Source organism: Equus caballus, chromosome 28 (genome assembly GCF_041296265.1).
Source record: "Equus caballus isolate H_3958 breed thoroughbred chromosome 28, TB-T2T, whole genome shotgun sequence".
NCBI classification, from domain to species: Eukaryota; Metazoa; Chordata; class Mammalia; order Perissodactyla; family Equidae; genus Equus; species Equus caballus.
The window spans coordinates 42904912-42925500 of NC_091711.1; the positions used below are offsets into that span (position 1 = coordinate 42904912).

Genomic DNA, 20589 nt, shown 5'->3' on the forward strand with positions numbered 1-20589 from the left:
GATTGACTATAATGGTTAGTTCTATGATCAAAGGCCATAACAACTGCCAGGTTTACTTTTAGGGTTAAAGTTCATTGCTTTATCACACCTTTTTTTTTCCTTCTTCAAATGGTAAGAAAAGGTATCTTTTTCCTTGGATAATTTTTCTGTCATGACCAAGAGTTCTGTGTCACTTTGAGATTTCAGAAGTTTGGAAGCATTTAGTTAATGATCACTCCATAATGTTGATAATTCATAAGATTGGGAAAATGTAGCTAGTGTTTTAAATATTTCTCATATAGTCATTTCTATGAAATTGGATTCAGCAAAGAGGAATACTTTGAAGGATATAAAAGATGATTTTCCAATCCTGCTTTGATTTCCAAATAATTATATCTTTTTTCAGACGTATTTCCTAACATATGTATATGTATACTCTGTTATTAATGAAAATGAGAGATAACACATAGATTAATTAAAGTCATTAAAATTGTGAGACAAAAACACAAAATGAATTGACTTTTTATTTAGTTTCATTACATGGACTGTAGCTGTGAAATAACCAAAAGAAAAGCACAGAGAAGGAGAAAGTGAAAAGACAAGAGGGAAAGGTCAGATAATCCACCGATTATAACCAGCCTCTGCTTTTATAAAAGAGTATTTACTGCTTGGGTAAATTGGGAAGTTTCCAATGTTGGGTAACAGAGGCACTCTTAACATGAATAATTATCAGAGAGATTAAATAGGTAAGCTGTTCTTGGGCTCTGGTACAAAGTTCAGTATTCTGCCCAAGAGCCCTTGGGGACTCTTAGCTCAATCGTGAAAGAAAGAAATGTGATGTGAGCTCTTCTAGGACTGACTGTTGCTTTGCCTGGTTTAAACTGTCCTATAAGGCCCTCTCTTATTTATCTCTTTTATTTCTTACCAACTTCATCAACAAAAATGTAATTTTTTTGTATGTAGATAAATAAAACTTACATAAAAATTAATATTTTATTAGTAGAATGCGAACTACAGAATTTCCTGGAGAGATAAACTATGTAGAGATAAAACAACTAGACACTTCCAAAATAATCATAAACAGCTGAGTTATATGTGCTGAATGTGAGTACTAAGAAAATTCGGAGGTCTTTGATCCAGCAGTTTCTCTTCCTAGGACTATCCCATAGAAATAAAAGCACCAGTACATAGTGCATAAGAGTACCAGGATATAGGTACAAAGATTTTTATTATTAAAGCAAAAAGCTGAAAAATATGAGTGCTCACCAGTATGGAAATATATCAGTAAGTTATGATACATCACCCCAAGAAATGTTGTGGAGACATCAAGCAGAATGAATTGAAGCTATGCCAGATGACTTGGTGGGAGGGATCTCTGAGGTATTGTTGAGTTAGAAAATCAAGATACAGAGAAGAGTGCGTAGTATCCCATTTTTGTAAAGCACTAGTGACCCACAAAGCCCTAAATGCAGGTATATGTGTATATGATTATATGGGTATTGAGAAAAATAGGAAAAGATACATACTACATTACAAACAACAGCAAGGTGCTGATGTGGGGAGGAGGGAAGGGGAGCAAGGAGTCAAACAACGAAGGAAAAGAGGAAGAATATTTAATTATTGAAAGACTATAGGATGTATGTATATAGGAAATGAAATAGTTAATTTAAAATAATTCACAAGGACAAATCAACATGATCTGGGCTAATCAAGAAAGCTTTTTGAATGCGAAGAGTCTAAAAACCAACACATATTGAGCCCAAGATCTTGGAAAGGAATTGCTATGGAGGGAGAAGAAATTTCAGAAAGGGGACACATCGTAAGCAAGATAATAGGGAAAGAACAGGTTGGAGTTATGTAAGACATAAGAAGGAATTAATTTCAAAATAATTAGGGGAATGATTAGAAGAAAGTTGGCCAAGTCATCAAGCACCACATATTGTTTGATTTCATTCATACGAAATCTCTACAATAGATGAATCCATAGAAACAGAAAATAGATTAGTGGTTACCAAGGGCTGGGGCAGATTGGGAGGAAATGGAGAGTGACCGCTAATGGGCATGGGGTTTCTTTTTGGAGCGATGAAATATTCTAAAATCAATTGTGGTAATAGTTGCAGAATTCTGTGAATATACCAAAAACCATTAAATTGTACACTTTAAGTGGATGAATTGTATAGTGTGTAAATTATATCTCAATAAACCTGTTAAAAAAAAGAGTTGGCTGGATAAATTGGAGTTACCTGGTAGAGAGCATTAAAATCTAAGCTTAAGAGTCTGAATGTGATCTAATGGACAACAGAGAGCCATTGTACATTATGAGTATAGAATGGACTGTCCATGGTTTCCCTTTTTTAGCCTCTTTTTCTCTTTATTTGGGATTTTAATTATAAAAGTATATACTCATTGAAACATCGTTCAAACAATGTAAAAAAGCGTGTTAAATAAAAAAATTCAGTCTTATCTTATTCCCGAGATTACCACTGTAAAAATTGATTCTTTTCTAAATTCTTTTCTCTCTCTCTTTTTTTTTTTTTGAACATAAACGGGATCATATTATCCATCTGGTTCTGTAACTATTCCAGACAGCAGTGTTTCATGGCTATCTTTCCATACTTGCATGTGGAGACTGGCTACCGCAGGGAACGATAATAGAGTCATAGAGTCATTGTAAGGATTAAATGAGTTGATACATGTAAATAATTAGAATGGTATCAAGCACATAGTAGGCGTTCAGTAGATGTTAGATGTTGTCTTACTATTATTATTACTAAGTGTAGGCCAAAGGATATAGATTTTGTGAGTGATTGTTTTAGTAATTCTTTTGCTTTGGAACCTGAAGTGAAAGCAGGCATAATTTCCACTTCAGAAGGGAAATATTCACCCAGTCATCACTGGGCCAGCAGCCAGGCAGTCTGCTAGGTACTAATATTAAGAACACATAACACTTCTTAACAGAGGTTCTTAATCTGGGTTTTTTGGGTAGGCTTAAGGGAATCAGAGACTCTTGAAATTGTATGTCAGGGGCCGGCCCTGTGGCCGAGTGGTTAAGTTCTTGCACTCCACTTCGGTGGCTCAGGGTTTCACTGTTTCAGATCCTGAGCGTGGACATGGCATCGCTCATCAGACCTGCTGAGGCGGCGTCCCACATGCCACAACTAGAAGGACCCACAATTAAAAAAATATACACAACTATGTACCGGGGGCTTTGGGGAGGAAAAGGAAAAATAAAATCTCTTAAAAAAAAATTGTATGTCAAAAGCTTCTATGTGCCTACATGCACTTTAGCAAACAGAATGAATCCATAACTTTCAAAAGATTCTTTAGGGAGTCTTCTTTTTTTTTTGGAGGATTAGCCCTGAGCTAACTACTACCAGTCCTCCTCTTTTTTGCTGAGGAAGCCTGGCCCTGAGCTAACATCCATGCCCATCCTCCTCTACTTTATATGTGGGACGCCTACCACAGCATGGTGTGCCAATCGGTGCCATGTCTGCACCCGGGATCCGAACCAGCGAACCCTGGGCCGCTGAGAAGTGGAACACGTGAACTTAACCGCTGTGCCACTGGGCCAGCCCCTCAATTCTTAAGAACCACATACTTCATCAGATTTGATTTTCATGACAGCGCAAAGAGGTAGATAATATTATTAGAGTTTTTGGAGAGTACAGAGATGGCCATGACCCTCAAGGAGGTTGTGTATACCCAGTTCACTGTTAATACAAAGTAGAGATTAAAAAGTCCTATTAGAAAGGTATTATTATTCTTTGGAGATTCAGAAGGAGAAACTTATTCTAGTTCTTGAAATTGGGGAAAGCTTTTTGGCCTTAAATGCTAATATGTTAAAAACTGCAGATTATTTAACAAATATTTATCAAGTGCCCACTATATTCCAGTTGTTATTGTAGGCACTGGGAATATAACATTGAGCAAACATATAAAAATCTGTGTCTTCTTGGAGCTTACATTCTTTTGGGGAAGTCATACACGGATAATGTGATTCTTCTCCTCACCTTACGTATTAAAATTTCAGGGAAACTTTGATTATATGCCTAACAATGCCTCCCACATATTAATGTTCAGTAAATATTTGATTGAATGAATAAAAGAATGAACCAAAGAGCTGGAAGAGATCTTAAGGAGTCATGATCCCAGTTTTCAGGTAGGACCACATTTAACTATCATTTTTTTCTGAATTTTTACAGTGGAATAGAAATTTGAAACCTGGGTTTTCTCCTTAATTCTTCCTGTGCTCTGAGGAGATTTGGCATAAATTGAAGAAATGAACTTGAGTGTCTCCGTCTAATATTAAGCTACCTTAAGTACGTTGGCACTATAGAAATGCAAAGTGTCACTGTTATTTGTCGTTTCTAGGGGAGGTGACACCAGGACTATCCCAGGTGGAATATGCACTTCGCAGACACAAACTAATGTCTCTGATCCACAAGGAAGCACAAGGGCAGAGTGGGACAGACCAGACAGTGGTTCTGCTGTCCAACCCTACATATTACATGAGCAATGATATCCCCTATACTTTCCACCAAGACAACAATTTTCTGTACCTGTGTGGATTCCAAGAGCCCGATAGCATTCTGGTCCTTCAAAGCCTCCCTGGCAAGCAGTTACCAGCACACAAGGCTATGCTGTTTGTGCCTCGGAGGGACCCCAGTCGAGAACTTTGGGATGGCCCACGATCTGGCACTGATGGAGCAATAGCTCTAACTGGAGTGGATGAAGCGTACACGCTGGAAGAATTTCAACATCTGGTACCGAAACTGAAAGGTAACAAATGGGAGCAGAAGTCAAACCACAGGTCAGATCGCCATTAAGACCTTCCTTGCCTATTTAGACAAAGGTCTTAATTTTCTAAAATGATTGTCTTAGCAATGCTTCCCTGAATACCATGAAAGGAACGTAAGTCTTTTCCACAAGACTGTGCTACTTTAATGATTTCATTTATTCATTTGCTAAATCTTCATTAGGTTATTCATTCACAGAGGCTGTTAACTATCCTAGTTTGAAATCCCAGAGAGAGAATTTCTTTTTATGGTGGATGATGGGCATGGGCCACTTCAAGATTACTGACCAGTCTATTTACCCTTGACCACTGCTTCTTATCTTATTGCTTTTGCCAACTCTTCAAAAGGAGGCAATACTCTCAAAGGGTGATCCATCATCACAGCATCAGAATGACCTGGTGATGCATATTCCAATTACAAATGCGTAATAGATAGTGAGACTGTAAAATCTCAGGCCCCCACTCCTACCTACTAAAGCAGAAACTGCATTTTCACAAGACTCTCAGGTGATTCATATGTGCAATTGAGTTCTTGCCCTTCAAAATAGTCACTTTCTCTATGTTTATTCTAGTGAATTATGATCACTCAGAATGTTTTGAATTCCTTTTCTGGAACTTCTCAGAACCTACACTATATTATAAACTGTCCTTAGTGATTCTTGTAAATCTACAGCTCTGGGAAGTGTTTTATTTTTTAAAGTATCCAAAAGTCACTTGGAGCCAAATTTGGTAAATAAGCTACATGATCAAGGTGAAAAATACTGATTTTAGACCAAAATAATGTGAAATTTTAGCCTGATTTGCATGGTTTATAAACCATTTGTGAACTTAGTTTCTAAAACATAATTCCAAAATTGTTTACAACAATCAAATAGGACTTGTTTCCTACAAGGACTTCTTTGAAAGAAAATACTCATTTGAATTGTAAGTTCCAATATGTTTGAATTCTTTTACTTTATACTAATATTTCCTATTTTATAGAGATAAATACCCAACTAAACTAGTGGAACTTTCTTATATCTTCAAAGTCTTCACAAATTTGGGACACAGAATCATTTTCTTTGTAGCTTTTTTATTTCTTGAATTAGTTGCTGGCTGTCATGTTCTACAGTCTAAATTGCGTTAACCCAGTATTATTAAAGTCTTACATAAAATGTATTTTTCAAAAGCAGTTCTCATTCACCATTCTTAATGTTAGTGGTTTATTAGATAAAAGCACTAAGCAAAGGAAAAGATTAATGAAATCATATTTATTTAAAAATTTAAAAACCTAGAAAAGGTGGGCTATGATTTCATACATGATAACAGGTAGTAGAGGCTGTTTTACTTTTAAAAAATTACAACAGTTAAATTTATATTAAGAATAGAATTAATGTTTCACATGTAATGTACATTTAAAACCATTTTTATTTTAAAATGAAAATATTTAGGAGATTGTATCACTAATACATATCCAATCAAAATTTTTAGGATTCTTTTTCCCCTCTTCTGTCCCAAAGTACTTTGTGTAAAACATACAGCCCTTCAGACTTAGATTGTTGGGAATGTCCCTCGTAGACTACTGTCAGAAAGAAACTAAAGGAACAAATGGAGACTTGGTGTAAGTGCAAAGCATTTTCATGATGAGCCTTCTTATCTTATGTCTCAGGCAAATATAGACCATTTCCTTGGGTCTCTAAAATTAAAAGGTGAACCGTGATTGTCTAAAATGATAATACATGGCAGATGGAAAAGGAGAGATTTCCTGGACAAGTGTGGATTAACACTTGTTATCGGCTATAGTGTTTCTAAAGCTATGAATAATTGTTCCTAAATAAGAGAAGAACCTCCTTTCACTTATACTGAAATTTTTTGTTAAGGGATGGAAAACTTTTAACCATAAGCTCATGATCTGAGTACTTTCTGTCCTTTTTTGTTCAATTAATCAGTAATGCCTCTAGCTCAATTGTGATGGGGAGAACAATTTTTATAATTGCTCTTTAACAGTTAATAAATAATACATAAAATCAAAACTTGAATAAAGCTTTAGTCCCATCTGTCATCTTTGTAAAGAACACTGAAGTTTAGGGGCAGAAAAGCTGTATATTCAGTCCCAGAAAATCTTGCCATTTCCAGAGAATGGCCTTCCAATGACTTATGATCAAACCCTTCAGTTACTTCAGCCCTGAGAGAGTTTGTGTTCAACCCTTTAGAGTTCCTCACTACAGGTTTTGTAGTTTTGACCCTTGTTAAGGTCATTGTGACAGGTGATATTTCTTGTTGTTGCTATTAGTTTTATTTTAAATTTATTTTTTGGCTTCTTATTTTAAGCTGAGACAAATATGGTTTGGTATGACTGGATGAGGCCCTCTCATGCACAGCTTCACTCTGACTACATGCAGCATGTGACTGAGGTCAAAGCCAGGAGCAAGAACAAGGTTCGGGCTGTCCACCAGCTGGTACAGCGCCTCCGGCTGGTCAAATCTCCTGCAGAAATTGAGCGAATGCAGATCGCTGGGAAGCTGACATCACAGGTATATAGTCCTACTAAAAACTTGTTTCCAAATTAAGAGAATCTCAGGGGCTGGCCTGGTGGCGCAGCGGTTAAGTTCGAACATTCTGCTTCTCGGCAGCCTGGGATTTGCCAGTTCGAATCCTGGGTGCGGACATGGCACCACTTGGCAAGCCATGCTGGGTAGGCGTCCCACATATAAAGTAGAGGAAGATGGGCACGGATGTTAGCTCAGGGCCAGTCTTCATCAGCAAAAAGAGGAGGAGTGGCAGCACTTAGCTCAGGGCTAATCTTCCTCAAAAAAAAAAAAAAAAGAATCTCAGCTCTTAGGGTTCAGAGTGCACCTTAAGGTTGTGTACCCAATGAATTTGTCTCACAGCAGATGAACATCTGGCTTCTACCTCAGTGTTTAGTGAACATGTCTGGAGACTTGCTCAATACCTTACAAGGCAAAGTAAATCTGCCTTCTAGTATCTTTTACCCATGATCTTAGTTGTTTCTCCTTGTAACAGCATAAATTAATTTTATTTCCTTTCCTTATGATAACTGCAATAATAGTAGCAGTTAAGCAATTTGACTGCTAAAGAAGACTCATAGGACTCAAAATGACAATGCTGTAAATCTGCAATTTATTATAGGAAAAGAGTACAGTATAGCAACAGCATTAAAGTAGGAATACCTGTCACAGACAATGGCTGTCTCACACAAGGGTCCAGAGAAGCCAGGTGCAGGCTCCTAATGTCCCGTCTCAGTATGGGCTGGGCAGGATGCATTTTCTCTCATGGATCAGGAATCACATATACACACACAGAACACCTCAGAACCAGGGAGCCCAAAATGGAACCTCAGCTAGCGATTTTGGGGTTTTGGTCACATAGGCACATTCCTGCTATGTAACAGCAAATGCCTTCAGAGGTCTCACGGAAACCAAGTACAAGCCATTAATCTCACTGTTATTAATACTGACAAGCTGATATAAGCTGCTCTGAAACTCCTCTCAACACTGTTAATCAGTATGTTTCAGGCCTTGACCAGAATCAGTGCCAGGCAGGAACTTTAGCAAAACAGCTCAGGCTAATTCCCGGCCTGCTGGATTTAACCTCACAGCATCACAGCACACAAACATTTGAAGGCTGCTCTTCTGTGTTCTCCCTTTGATCTTCCCAAAGTGCAACATTCTTGTTTTCCTTAACTCTTCCTCGTATGTTATGGTCCCTATTTTGGTAACCGTCCTCTGTATGCGCTCTGGTTTGTCAGGGTCCTTCTTCAAGTACAGTGTCCAGTGCTCCAGCCACAGCTGGACCAGCAAAGACTAATTGCAAATGTTATAAGCATATGTCTTTGTCTTCCTTCAAATCATTGATTTTTTTTTTTTAAAGATTGGCACCTGAGCTAACTGTTGCCAATCTTCTTTTTTTTTTCTTTTTCTGCTTTTTCTCCCCAAATCCCCCTAGTATTTAGTTGTATATTTTTTTGGAAGTGGGTCCTTCTAATTGTGATATGTGGGACGCCGCCTCAATATGGCCTAATGAGTGGTGCCATGTCTGCGCCTATCTGAACTGGTGAAACCCTGGGCCACCGAAGTGGAGCACATGAACTTAACCACTCAGACATGGGGCCAGCCCCCAAATCATTGATTTTTAAGATGAGCAAGAGAAGAGGCTAAGAACAGATCTGTGGAACAATGTTGAGGGCTCCAGAGGAATTGATGCCAGTCCAGTGATCAGATGTCTTTGGATAAGGTGCAAAATCAGTTATAAATCTACCTAGGGTTTTTTTTTTTTTTTTTTTTTTTGAGGAAGATCAGCCCTGAGCTAACATCTGCTGCCAATCCTCCTCTTTTTGCTGAGGAAGACTGGCCCTGAGCTAACATCTGTGCCCATCTTCCTCTACTTTATATGTGGGACGCCTACCACAGCATGGCTTGCCAAGCGGTGCCATGTCTGCACCTGGGACCCAAACCGGCAAACCCTGGGCCGCTGAGAAGCATAACGTTCGAACTTAACCGCTGCACCACCAGGGCAGCCCTTACCTAGGAGTATTCTGATCCATACTTCTCTCACTTGTCCACACTGTTATCCTAAGACTATTTTAAGTGTTGTGCTAAAATTTAGAAGTATTAAGTCTATGATACTCTCTTTATCTACCAACCCAGTAATGACATCAGACAGGGAGATGGAATTTGGCCTTACTTTTCTTAATGAACAACTAGCTGCCAGTGATTGTGTTCCTTAAGTGTTCCCACTTCTGGCCAGAATGTTTCTGTAAGATTTTTGGATATTTGGGCAAAGTAATTTCCTTAAATTCTTGAGGAATTGAATAATTATTCAATTATACTGTAATTGTATTGTTAGCCCAAATGAAAGTTGCCCTTCTTTTAGGGGACAAGCCAAATATAATTTGTGCCTGTGTGCTACTGATCAATTGGATTTTGTTGCAGTCTGATTTGGTTTAAGTAAAGGACCTTGCCATCAGAGTTAAGTAACTCTTACAGACATAGAGTTGGTAGAATACGTAGGCAGAAGGAAAAGTGAGGAAGGAGTCAGACTTTGTCCAGGTCGGATCTCTCCTATGGCTGAGCATATAGCCTACCTCCTGGACATCTCTATCTTAATTTCCCATGATTATCTAGATTTGTGCTCTGCCCTCAACCGGACCTGACTCTCCTCGCATATTCTTTTTCATGGTTAATAATAGCAACATCTACCCAGCTACCTTAGATAGAAATATAGAAGTTATCTAGACAAATGCTTTTCCCCAACCCTTATATCTAATTAACCACCCCCCAAGTCCACTCCTGGGGAGGCAGAATAGTGTAGTGGAAAACAGACAGACCTGGGTTTACCTACCAAGCTGTGTTATTTTGGCCTGTGCCTAGCACGGTGGGCCACCTCCTATCCCTTTGCTGTTTCCTTGCTTCCATTATTGCCTAAGTCTAACTGTACCCTACCCAGAGTGATCTTTATAAATCTGACTGTCCTCCTACTTAAAGTTTTTTGTTGGCTCCGTGTTTTTAGGATTAAATTTCAATATGCTCATGTAAGGCCTTTCATGATCTGGCCTCTTCTGTCTACCGTTCTAGCTTCATCTCTTCTTCTTATTCCATATGTGCTTGACACTCTAGCCATACTGAGCTTTCAAGATAGGCCATACTGTCATGCCATCCCTTTGCCTGGAGTGCACTTCCCCTCGTTTCCAAATGGCGCAGTCTCCCTACTCTCACATCACGCCCATGTGGACACACACATATAAAACCTTTATGAAATAATTCCTGAAATGCTTTTTCTCTCCACTTTCCCTTTTCTATAAGCTGTTACAGTATCCATTCATGATGTGTTCTGATTATGAGATGCACAGTGAAATGCAAAAAAAACCCTTGTACATTTTTAAAGAATCAAAATACAAACATTTAAGTAGTACCTAGTTAAGTAAGGGGGTCAAGTGTTGATTGGGAGAGTATGGGGTACATTATGACAAGACAACCCCAGTAAGAAGTGGCAGTCATAAAGTCTGCCCATTGATCTTTAGTGGAAGGACATCACACACATGGTAAGGAAAGGTGGCATTTGAACCATTACCATAAATACCTGAAATCATCCGTGAAGAAATGGGTTGATAGGAGGCACGTTCATAATGGAAAAAAGTAAAGCAAGGTCAGGCATTTGACCACCAGGAAGGAAGAGGAACTTTTCTGTCATATTTAGTCTGCATAGCAGTGTGAAAGGGCCTTGACTTCAAAAATTCTCTCCGCTGTTCCATAAGGTTTGAAAGGAAATTAATAAAAAGACAAGTCCCTCTTTTAAGTGAATGAGCCTCACTAGAGCTACCACACTTTTTCCTTTTTTCTTTTTGGTCATTTTAGCTTCACGCTAAAAGTGTAGTGCAAACTATTTACCAACATTTGTATATAAGAAAAAATAAGTATTCTTTAACTAATTTTAGTTGCTGATTCATACAGCAGATATTTATTGAGTATCTACTATGGTGCCAGGCACTGCTCTAGGTTCTAAGGAGACAGTGGTGAGCAAAACAGGCTATCCATGTGTCCCTGCCCTCAGTCTAGTTGAGGAGAGACAATAAACCAACTTAAGCTATATAGTCAGGTGGAATTAAATGCTGTGAAGAAAAATGAAGCAATGAAAGGGGATAATGTGTGATGTGAAATGCTAATTTAGATAGAGTGGTCAGGAAAGGGCTCTCTACATTTGAGGGAGATCAGAATGAGAAAGGGAGCAGTGATGCAGGTGTTCCCGCTGCCACCCCCTTTGCTTTTTATTCTACTGAGCTTTGTGGTCATGTCATTATCTTGTATTGAGAAATGTTATTTAAACCATTCCTTCACACATTCCATGCATTCACTCTCAGAATGTAGCAACTTGAGAGAAATTCCTTTCTAGTTATAGTATCTATAGTCATATCCCTGTGCAACTGATTTGTTTTTATCTCACAGACTTGGAAATTATATGGCTGACAGGATTTCCCTTGTCACATTGGCTGATAGAAAACAGGAACAAATGTGTAGCCCATCCACAGTAGCCTAATAACTGTGAAGGGCAGTATGTGTGCACTTTTATTTTTTTGAGCTCCATTCACCCCAAGCCTTGCTTTTCTTTAACTCAACCATGAATTTATATTCTCTTGTAATGGTTTATGAATCTATGTATGCTAATCAACATCCTTTTGGTAACGAGGTACAGTGGTGAATTATAAACATGGATGCTTATAAAAATAGGAAAAACAGACACATGTAGTGTGGCTATCACAGAGAATTAATTAAAGTACTTATGCTATAGTGCAATGCTTCTTAACTGGGGGCAGTTTTGTCCCCCAGAGGACATTTGGCAATATCTGATTATCACAATTTGGGGGTGCTACTGGCATCCTACATTGAACAGGACACTTCCCCACAACAGAGTTATCTAGCTCAAAATGTCAAAAGTGCTGAGGTTGGGACCATTCAATCCATAATTTGATACATTCCAGGGCAGTAGAGACATTGGATTACATAAATGTGTAATTGGATTACAAATGTGTTTCCATGTAGCTTATTCTAGCATACAGTGTATATTCTGAGTGGGAAGATTGGGTACACTTCCACTAAATCTTGGCATCAAATATTCCTGAAAGCAGTATTTTTCCCTTCCGAAATCTATATTATCATGCCCACAAAGTCACAACTTAAGATCAACAAAACTGGGTAGAAGGGTGCTTTTCATTTGAGCTCCAGTATTTTGAATGTTTGAGTAAGCAATATAGTTAAGATGAGACTGTGTTCTTTTCATCCTCCTTTCTCTTTGCAGGCTTTCATAGAGACCATGTTTGCCAGTAAAGCCCCTGTGGAGGAAGGCTTTCTTTATGCTAAGGTGAGCTTTAAATGGTTGGAAAACTCTTGTTGGAGGCAAATGTAAAGTAATTTCATTGATTTGCAGATGGAGTCCACTTGGCTTTCATGGAAGTGACCAGGACATCTGTGCAGAGGATTTGGTTCTTAAATGTCACTGATAATTTATTGGATGAGTCTAAAACATGCAGGGCTACAATTAAATGAAGAAAATTGCAAAGTAGAACAGATGAAGAGGGAAAGACTTAAACGAATATGAGATGAGAATACTAATACTGTTTAGGTAAATGTAAAGGAAGAGAATCTGGGGATCTGGGGTCGTGCTATAGGTAGTGACAGACACTTGCCAGTCTCCAGCTCCATCCTAGGACATAGTGAAATTAGTAAACTTACCATTTGCCTAGCTTCCTTTTTCACTTTTCCTAGGCACATAGGGTGGTAGCTTTTTGAAAGGTTGAAATTAGTAATTTAGAGCTGTTGTTAAAAATACAAGCCTTATGCCAGTGTTTATCTAAATAAGAATAAACAAACAGTAACTTTATATGACTGTATCTCTGTGGTCACCCTTGATCGTGGGTTATCTCTGTCCTCTTCTGGGCTTAACAATTTGAAAATCATAGGAAATTTAGAGCACTCAGAAGAAAAGAACAGATTTATTAGTAAGGGTGAAGAACCGGATTGGAATGAGAATAAAAGAAATGGACTGAAATTACAGCATAATAAGTTTGGTTAGAAATTATGAATAATTTTCCACTAATGACTTAAGTACTTGAATGGAGGTATGGGCTGTTGAAGAGAGCCTGGGCTGAGGCTGCCCTAAGGAAATCTTGTGTTCAGTCATACTTTGGTGTTGTTTTTCAGTTTGAATTTGAATGCCGGGCCCGTGGCGCAGACATCTTAGCCTACCCACCTGTGGTTGCTGGAGGTAATCGATCAAACACTTTGCACTATGTGAAGAATAATCAACTCATCAAGGTACACAAATACCTTCAGTGCTGCTTCCTCTGAGTCCAGATGCCCTAGTAGAAAACTCACTAACCTCATGGTCCCCTGACCTTCAGCTTTCACAAAGTAACTGCCACTTATAAAGCACTTCATAGTTTATAAAATGCTTTTTACAGACATTATTTCATTTGGTCCTCACATTAGCACTGTGAGATAGGAGCAGTTATTAACATGCCTGTTTAATAGATGAGGAAAATAAACTTAAAAGAATTAGGCAACTTAGTGCAAAGCCAAGTATATCACTCTAAAGCCTCTGCCCATTTCATTTTATAACACTCCTTCTCTGAGGACTTGTGGCATCAGTGGGCCAAGCATATTTTGGGAGCAGACTGATTTTAAGAATACCTTATTAGCTATGAGGGAACGTATCTTTTATGGTTTTCTCTCCCAAGTGATTGTACAAGAATTGTGCGTTCCTTTATTGTCTACTCTTAATTATCTATTTCAATTTTCAATAAATTCAAAAGAATAAATGTAACAAACATGTAAATTATACAGCGTAATTTCTTTTTACATGAATACCCATAAACCAATCCCTCAACTCCAGAACTAGAACATTACCATACCTTGCATCTACTTATGTACCCTTATGCTGTGCCATCCAGCTGACTCCCTCCCAAAGGTAACTTAACTGGCATCCTCAATTTTTTGTTTGTCATTCTCTTGATTTTTTAAAATAGTTTTGTCACATATACACGAGTCCCTAAACAATATTAGTTAGTTCTGCTTGTTTATGAGCTATATAAAAATTATATACTGCTATATGTAGTTTTTTGGAGCTTAACTTTTTTTTTTACTCCTAAGTATAGTAAGTTAATACAAATTTTTCCCCAAGTATTTCTATCTGTTTGCACTCCTAGCAGCAGTGTATAATTCTGTTGACCACATCCTCTCCATCTTCTGATATTATCACACTTCTTAAATTCCACCATTTTAGTTGCTATAAAACAGTATCTCATTGTGGTCTTAATTTCCATTACCAGTGAAATTAAGCATCTTATCTTTTAGCACAACTAGTTTCAACTTCCTAAAATGTTGTTTAGGATATTCTGATCTGTGTTCATAAGAGAGATTGGCTTATAATTTTTCTCATACTGTCTTCTTCTGATTTCCATATCAAGGTCAAACCAAGCTCATAAAGTGAATAATTTTTTTCTTTAATATTGTGAAATAATTTGAATCCATTTCTTGAAAATTGGGTAGAACTTTTTGGGCCTGATATTTTCCTTGTGGATTTTTTAAGTATGATTCAATTTCTTTCCTATACTAGGCTTTTTTTTACTTTTTTTTAACATTTCTTATTGTAAAATGTACGTACTACTGGAAAAGTACTTAAAATATAAAGGAACAGTTTAATGAGTCCTTATAAAGTGAACACCCGTATAACATTACCCAGGTCAAGAAATAAAACAGGTGTTGGCAAGTTGCAGCCTTCTGATTGAGATCAGTGGTTGCTTCTGATGGGGGCTTGACTGGGAAGGGGTATGAGGGTGTGGTTGCATGGGTGTATGCATTCAACAAAACTGACTTAATGCTATATACATAAGATCTGTGCACTTCACCGTGTATACATAATACCTCAACAACATTGGCTAAAAAAAGAAATCTCAAAAAGAAAAAGAAATAAAGAGTTTTATTGGTTTTTATTAGTCTTTTAAAACCAATTTTCACATTATTAATGCTGTTTTGTCTTGGTTTACTATCTCATTACACTATACTCTTGTCTTTATTACTTTCACCCCTCTACTCTTTGTGTTTATTCTCTTGTTCTTCTTCTGGCTTCTTAAATTGGATTCTAAACTCATTAATTTTCATCCTTTCTTCTTTTCTAATTATGAGTATTTGAGAATAAATTTCTCATTTTCATTATATTCTACAAGTTTTTTAAGTTGTTAAATATATATTAAAAACAATAGCTGTAATGTACCATTTAAAAATAATAGTAATAATAAAATGAACAGCCATGTATCCACCATCAACGATAAAAAGAACATTACTTGTACCTTAGAATTTCCCTGGGCCATCTCAAGCACATCTCCCTTTCCACTCCTACCACCTTGACTTTTGTTTTAATCATTTTTTTGTTTTTCTTCGTAGTTTTATCACCCATGTGTCTATTCTTAAACAATGTTCATTCTTGAAAAACTGGAGAGCAAGCGCAAATCTAGCTTTATATAGAGAGAGAAAAGTATTGATATTTCATTACTGGATAAATGGCGCATAAGAAAGTAAGTTGAGAACTTCTGGGTCATGGTCTGGCTTTGGTTATCTGAAAGTTTATAAGGGCCCCTTCTACTGAAGTCAGTGGGCAAGGTCGTCAACAAGTGGTGAGAAATGTAGCGTCCTATTGGGGCATCTGGAAGGGCTCTGGTGTGGACCAAGTAGTAGGCAGCTGGCGGAAGTGTTGTCAGAGAGTACAGGCTGCCCTGTGTTTCTGCCTCTAAGTTTACTACAGCTATATGGAGTCCTCAGGAATCGGTCAAAGCAGAACCCTTCTGACGGTTTACTTAGATTTTACCCACATGTTCACCTTTTCTTCTTGCATCTTAGATGGCTTTCTGAAGGGTCACCTTCCTCCTACCTGAAGAGCACCCTTTAGATTAAGGTCTGCTGCTGTTAAACTGTGTGTTTAGCCAAACTGTCTATTTCATTTTCACTCTTGGAGATGGCTACGCCAGCAAAACCATCCTAGATTGACAGTTGTTTTCAGTCATCAGTTTTAATATGTTATTCTTCTTTCTTTTGACTTTCACTGTTGCTGAGAAAAACAAACAAACAAGCAAAAAAACCCACTATCATTCCTTAAGAGAGATCTCTTTTGCTTTGGCTGCTTTACTCTTTCACCCCTCTACTCTTTTTTTTTTTGGCTGCTTTAAGATTTCTTTGGTATTTCTCAGTATTTACTATATAAATACATATATTTTTATGTATCCTCATTATGATATCTTTTGCTTCCTGTATCTGTGGATTCATGTCTTCATCAGTTTTAGGAAATTCTCAGACATTATTTCTTTAGATATCATCTCTCCTACATTCTCTCTATTCAGTCCTTCAAGGAGGTCAGTTAGATGTATGTTAGACTTCTTTCTGTTTTGAGTAAGCTAACTTTTCTTTTGTATTTACATTTACTTGTCTCTCTCTCTCACATTCTAGGGGATTTTGGTAAGTCTCTCTTCCTGGAAACTTTATCTTCAGTTGTCTAATCTACCACTTCAACCATCCATATTGAGTGTTTTATTTCAGCAGTTGTTTTTCTGTTTTCATTTGGTTCCTTTCAAATCTACATAGTTATTTTTGTTTTTCTCTTGTTGCTTATTAATCTTTGTGATTCCATTCTTTATCCCTTTAAACATTTCATAATTGCTTTCTATATCTGATAATTCCATTGTCTGAAGTCCTGGAAGATCTAAATTTGGTATTTGTTGTTCCTGTTAACTCTTCACTCCTAGTGACCTACCTCCTTGTGTGCTTGAAGACCTTTGATTATGAGCTTATGCTTGCTTGATGATTTTTTTGGAAATTGTGCAGGCCCAAATTTGGAGGAAATTTCCTCCAAAGGTTATTTGCATATGCTTTTGCCAGAAGCCAAATGTGTCCTAACAACCTATGGTCCTTTTATCTCCTGTGAGTGTCCTGGATTAATGTAGGGCTCTCCCGTTCATTTTCCCTACTTTGCTACAGGATCTCGGGGCAACACCTCCTTTCCTATATACTGTAACACTTACCTTATCACTACTCCCAGCTCTAGTTTCAGTTCTGGGTTGTCTTTTTTCAAGAGAGAAAAAATCTTTAAGATATCTCTTACCTTGTGTAATGTCAGCTTTTCATAAAATATATTTTTTATCCAGGATCTAGTTGTTTTCTAACAGGAAATTTATTCTATCATTTTGCCAGAAACAAAAACCACATCCCTTCTTCAAGGTTGCCATTACTATATATGTGCTTATTTGACCATTATACTCCTGTGTGCCAAGTTCTGTGCTTATTTAGATAAAAATAAGATATGCCCTGTTTTCAGGGGCATAGATTGATCATTTCTATATAACATGGCAAGCAGTAAGATTGAAATTTACCCAAAGTTTTCTTTTTTCTCCACATGTATTTTGATGGGGAGCAGAAGGGGAAGTGATATTCTACAGTTAAATGTTTATGGATAATTGTAGTTGAATAAGGCCCTGGATACCAACTTATATAGGACTTTTTTAAAATTAATAGTGATAATGGTAACATTTGTGATGTGCTGATATTTACACCCAGTAACTCAAACCCAAGCGGTCTGGTTCCAAACTTAACCACTATGCAATGGTAACTTTCTTGAACTAGTGTGAATTCATTTGAAAAATTTAGATGCTGTTTTTTGTGAGAAGGAACCAGGGAAGATTAGTCTCCTTCAAATTAGTGCCTTTTTAAAAAAAATAAAATGAAAGGCACAAAGAGCTTAACTTAGAAGAAGAAACAACTGACAATCATGAGATCACCTATTTTGACCTGTCTTGCTTTTGTTTCAGGATGGGGAAATGGTGCTGCTGGATGGAGGTTGTGAGTCTTCTTGCTACGTGAGTGACATCACCCGTACCTGGCCTGTCAATGGCAGGTAAGGCTTCTACAAATCCCACTGCTTCTTAGGAGTATGAGTTGGAATATGGATATATTTGGAATAAATGACTAAAGACATATACAGGTCCCCTCTAACTCAGGTTAACTGCCTTTGCAAAACTTGTGGTTCTTTTCTTCATTTTTTTTTGGTTTGAGGAAAATTAGTCCTCAGCTACTGTCTGCTGCCAACCCATCTCTTTTTTGCTGAGGAAGGCTGGCCCTGAGCTAACATCTGTGCCCATCTTCCTCTACTTTATATGTGGGATGCCTGCCACAGCATGGCTTGACAAGCAATGCATAGGTCTGCACCTAGGATCTGAACCAGCAAACCCAGGGCTGCTGAAGTGAAATGTATGAACTTAACCACTGTGCCACTTGGCTGGCCCCTGGTTATTTTCTAAAACTGTTTTATTCATCATGTCACAGGATCAGGCAACTAAAAACACCCAGTTAACACACACACACACACTTTTTTTTTTTCTTGGTGAGGCAAATTGACCCTGAGCTACCATCTGTTGCCAATCCTCCTCTTTTTGCTTGAGAAACATTGTTGCCGAGGTAAGATCTGTGCCAGTCTTCCTCTCTTTTGTATGTGGGATGCCATCACAGCATGGCTCAATGAGCAGTGTGTAGGTCCACACCAGGGATCTTAACAGCAAACCCTGGGCCACTGAAGCAGAACGTGCAAACTTAACCACTACACCAATGGGCCAGCCCCCACATTTTTTTAAAAAATAAATTTGAAGTTTTTCTTTTCTTTTTTTTTTTTTTTTGAGGAAGATTAGCCCTGAGCTAACATCTGCTGCCAGTCCTCCTCTTTTTGCTGAGGAAGACTGGCCCTGAGCTAACATCCATGCCCATCTTCCTCTACTTTATATGTGGGACTACTACCACAGCATGGTTTGCCAAGCGGTGCCATGTCCGCACCCAGGATTCGAACCAGTGAACTCTGGACCGCCGAAGTGGAACGTGTGCACTTAACTGCTGCACCACCGGGCTGGCCCCTGAAGTTTTTATTTTCTAATCAAAAATAATATTTAGGCTGTGGTAGAATAGTTTGGCCAGGATTCATCCGCCACAGATAATAATTATAAAATCTGCATAAAATATTAAAAACAAGTATTTGAAGGTACCAGAGAACTTCCAAAAACTGGCAGAAACTGCATAAGTCTGTCCTTGAAAGAAGAACTATAATGGGTAAGATATAAGTGGTTAGGGTTTTTTTGCCTGAGGGCACGCCCCAATCCACACAGCTTGGGCAACAGAAAGCCAGAGCTTTATTGCCTTGAGGTTTCAGAGGACAGAGTTAGGTGCTGGCAGAATAGCCAGAAAAATGGGGGAAAAATCTTGGAAGAGAGGTTGCTGCAGAGAGGGTGAACTCCAAAATCTTAATATAAAGTATTCCAAAATCCTTGGCTGATCACTGTGTTGAGGAGAGACCCAGGAGGCTCAGCAGGATACCAGCAGCTAGAAGTTGGATGGACTGAGCAGAGAGTTTAGTTGCTTCCCACTGAGAGCAGAGTTTGCAGTTTGAATCCAACCAAGTTAATAAAAATCACTCTTCAGAAGAACATAACAGAATTCTAGAATCTCTACATTGTATCATTTATGATTTTCAATATTCAGTTAAAAAAATGACTAGACATGGGAAGAATCAGGAAACTGTGACCCATAATCAAGAAAAACATAGTCAGTAAAAACAGATCCTAAACAACCCAGATGTTCCAAGTAGCAGACAAGGGCTTTAAGGCAGCTACAATAGATATACTTAGGAGTTAAAGGAAGATATAAGCATAATGAGTGAACAGATGGAGAATCTCAGTAAGAAATAAAAAGAATCAAGGATTCTGGGGAAATGGCAGCAAAATAAATAGGTTTTCAATCTCCAAATTGTCAAATAAAAACAGCATTAGGTAGCAAAACCAAATACTACATAATAGGGTATGACTAAAACCACAAAATACAAACAATTATGAACATACTATGTACAACCACAAGGCCTGGATGGTATTAGTATGTATGTGAAGGGAAGGAAGGAAGCAACAATGGTGAGGGAGGCTATCTGACAAACTTGAGAATAGAAGAACCCCCAAATAACACCCAGCTGTTCACTGGAAAGGATAGTAAGTCAGTTTGAGAACAGAAGCTGAAAACGAGGATTTGCCACTCCAATGGCCTAAGGAAGTTTGAAGGTGGTGGGCTCCCTTCTAGGACAGGAGCTCACACTAAGGAGAAACTGCTTGAAGTAGAATCAAAATTAAGCAGGTTGGTTGCTTAGACTAAGGAAATAAGAGGCTATCAGAAAATGGACTATCTCATCTACAAGATCTTTGATACAAACCTCATGGTAACCACAAAACAAGAAATTAGAACAGAGATACA

At 38.0% G+C, this 20589-nt stretch overlaps 1 protein-coding gene across 17 annotated transcripts in view; it reads left to right on the forward strand.

Moving 5' to 3' along the window:
* The window catches only part of XPNPEP3 (X-prolyl aminopeptidase 3), a 65799-nt gene that overhangs the window by 22564 nt on the left and 22646 nt on the right, over positions 1-20589 (forward strand). For all 17 annotated transcript variants that reach the window (XR_002804541.2, XR_011433455.1, XM_001502287.7 and 14 more), the window contains 5 exons: positions 4351-4758; positions 7085-7287; positions 12566-12628; positions 13468-13581; positions 18120-18205. Coding sequence is in view for 15 of the 17 variants with exons in the window: in XM_001502287.7 (XP_001502337.1) it covers positions 4351-4758; positions 7085-7287; positions 12566-12628; positions 13468-13581; positions 18120-18205 (874 nt within the window). In the remaining 2 variants the exon portion in view is untranslated. The remainder of the gene's footprint in view (positions 1-4350; positions 4759-7084; positions 7288-12565; positions 12629-13467; positions 13582-18119; positions 18206-20589) is intronic.